General features: G+C 52.8%; 1 protein-coding gene across 1 annotated transcript in view; it reads left to right on the forward strand.

The window, feature by feature from the left end:
* Positions 1–1457, forward strand: part of ZBP1 (Z-DNA binding protein 1) — a 17055-nt gene extending 15598 nt beyond the window's left edge. The window contains exon 8 of the mRNA XM_019637134.1: positions 834–1457. Coding sequence (XP_019492679.1) covers positions 834–898 — 65 coding nt within the window. The 3' untranslated portion in view covers positions 899–1457. The remainder of the gene's footprint in view (positions 1–833) is intronic.
* The last annotated feature ends 1129 nt before the right edge of the window (positions 1458–2586 follow it).

Raw genomic sequence — 2586 nt, forward strand, 5'->3', positions numbered from 1 at the left:
TGAAGCAACGTCCTCCACAACTAGACTGAAGAACAAAACGACAGCAACTTGTCTGTTCCCCTTTCCCCAATTCCCCAGCACTGTTTCCATCCCCCAATTCCCCAATAAAAATCTTAAAAAAAAAAAGTGCACATGGTTCAGGTTTTTGAGAGGGTTACACGAAATGGCTGGGGTCACAGCTGGCCAGGCTGCATGTGAGAAGAACTCAGTAAAGAATCTGGAGGGGAGGGCTTGCCAAGTGGCTCAGTTGGTTAAGAGCTTGCTCAAGAATGTGAGCTCTGAGCAACAGGATCGCCAGTTTGATTCCCTGCCCGAGCTGATCTGCCGCTGAGCTGCCAACAGGTGGCAGGATGGCTCAGCTAAAAAAAAAAAAAAGAATCTGGAGAGGGCTTGAGGAGCTGGGTGGAAAAGGGGAAGGGATTAAGAAATACAAATTGGTAGTTACAAAATAGTCTCAGGGATGTAAAGTACAGCATAGAGAATATAGTTAATAATGTTGCAACAACTACGTCTAGTGCCAGGTGGGTACTAGACTAATGCGAAATCACTGCATAAATTATATAAATATCTAACCACTGTGCTGTACACCTGAAATTAATAAAGTAATATTGAACGCCAACTGTAACTGAAAAAAAAGTTTAAAAAAGTATAACTGTAGTTCAATGGTTCTCCCTAGGGCCCATTTTACCCACATCCTGCCCACCCCACAGGACATGTGACATGCCAGGAGACTGTCACGGGATAGATAGGGGAGGGGGTAATTTCACGTTGATGCTGTAACAAATTGACGCAAATGACGAGGTTTAAAACAACACAAACCTATTATCTTACAGCCAGGAGGCGAGAAGTCCCACATGGGCACCCCACTGAGCTGGAGTCAAGGTGTCAGCAGAGCTGATTTCTTCTGGAGGTTCCGGGGCTAAATCCGTTGCCTTGCCCTTTCCAGCTTCTTAGAGCGCCCATATCCCTCAGCTGTGACGGCTCCGTCCTCTATCCTCGAATCCAGGAGCTTCACATCTTCCAATCTCCCTCGCTCCTTCTCTCTCTGCCTGCCTGCCTCATACAAGGACCCTGGTGATAGTTTGGGGCCCACACTGACAATTCAGGATAGCGCTTCATCTCAAGACCCTTAATCACATCTGCAAAGTCTATTTCTCCATATGAGGTCGCATATTCACAGCTTCCAGAGATTCGGACTCGGGCCTCACTGGGGGTGGGGCATGATCCCGCCTATCACGCCGCTAAGCAGGGCAGCCCCCACCGCGAAGAATCGCCAAGCCCCAGGTGTCAGCAGCGCCCGGGCTGGGAAAGCCTGCCGGAGGTGATGTTGTCACTGCTAATATCGTAAAGGTAAAAGAATGTGCAGGGCGTGGCGTCGCAGCCCTGGGTGTCACCTGAGTATAACCTCAGGCAAGTCCCATCACCTGAGCGTCAGCTCCTGCTCTGTAAAACCGGCAGAAATAAAGACAGCACCTCCTCACAAGTTCATGAGTTCATCGGGAGCGCTAAAGGAGAGACTCTGCACAGTGAGTCTCAGCTTTGGGCACATCTGTCCCGACTCACCGCCAACCGATTGAGGACCATCTCTGGGGGTGAGGCCTGGGCAGGGTTTTATTTAAAAGCTCCCCCTGTTATCTCAAGGAACCCACAGCTGGGAACACCAGGGCACAGACAACCACGGCATCATGATGACCCCCCAGCAGCCCCACGGGTAGGAGCAGCCCCCACCCTCACCCCCCAGCCCCGCAAGCTGGCTGGTCTCTGTAGCAGGAGGGCTTCTGAGAGACGAGGAGCCCCAGCCAGGTGCCAGCCACATTCCAGATAGGTCCCAGCCCCCAGCCTGCTTCTTGCTGCCCAGCTGCCAGCTGAGCGGGCTCCCAGCCTTTCACAGCCTTGGACCGAGCGCCCTCTGCTGGCCTTAGGCTGTCAGGCCGCTGGCCAGCTGCAGCGCGGGCTGAGCTTGTGAATTTACCTCCAGGGTCTCCCAAAAGTGGCAAGACACAGGACATTTCTCCCACGGTTTGGGGCGTGCACAGCACCTGACGCTTGTCCTCAGGCCCTAGGTTAACTTCCCGCACGTCCCACCCTAAGGGGCCTCCCTTTTCTCTGATACCAGTGCCCCCAAATCAAAAACCTAGTGGTCTGCAAGGGCTGATTTTCTCCCCTGTAAGCTAGGACCCCCATAAATCTCCAGCCCAGCTTTTGCAGGAGCCTCAGAGACCTTACCTGTAACCTTTCCTGCAGCATCGCAGCCCTGGGCCCTGAACCCTGAACCCTGAGCCCTGAGAGTCGCTGACATTTTTGGGACTCCGGCTTGTATCAACTCACTTGAGCCTTCCATCCAGTCTATGAAGAAAGGGAGTCTTACCCCATTTCACATGGTGAAAATACTGAGGCACAGAAAGGTTAAGCTCTCACCCAAGGTCACACAGCCAGGATTAAACCCAGGGGACAAAGTGGGTGAAAACAACCCGCGTGGGGCTAAAAGAAATCTTTCATATGTGGAAAGCCCACATCATGCTTGGGAAATGCCTCTGGCCTGGGAGGTGGGGAGGTGGGGTTGGGGGCCCCACTGGTGCATGGCGC

This window comes from Hipposideros armiger, unplaced genomic scaffold (assembly GCF_001890085.2).
Source record: "Hipposideros armiger isolate ML-2016 unplaced genomic scaffold, ASM189008v1 scaffold_32, whole genome shotgun sequence".
NCBI lineage: Eukaryota > Metazoa > Chordata > Mammalia > Chiroptera > Hipposideridae > Hipposideros > Hipposideros armiger.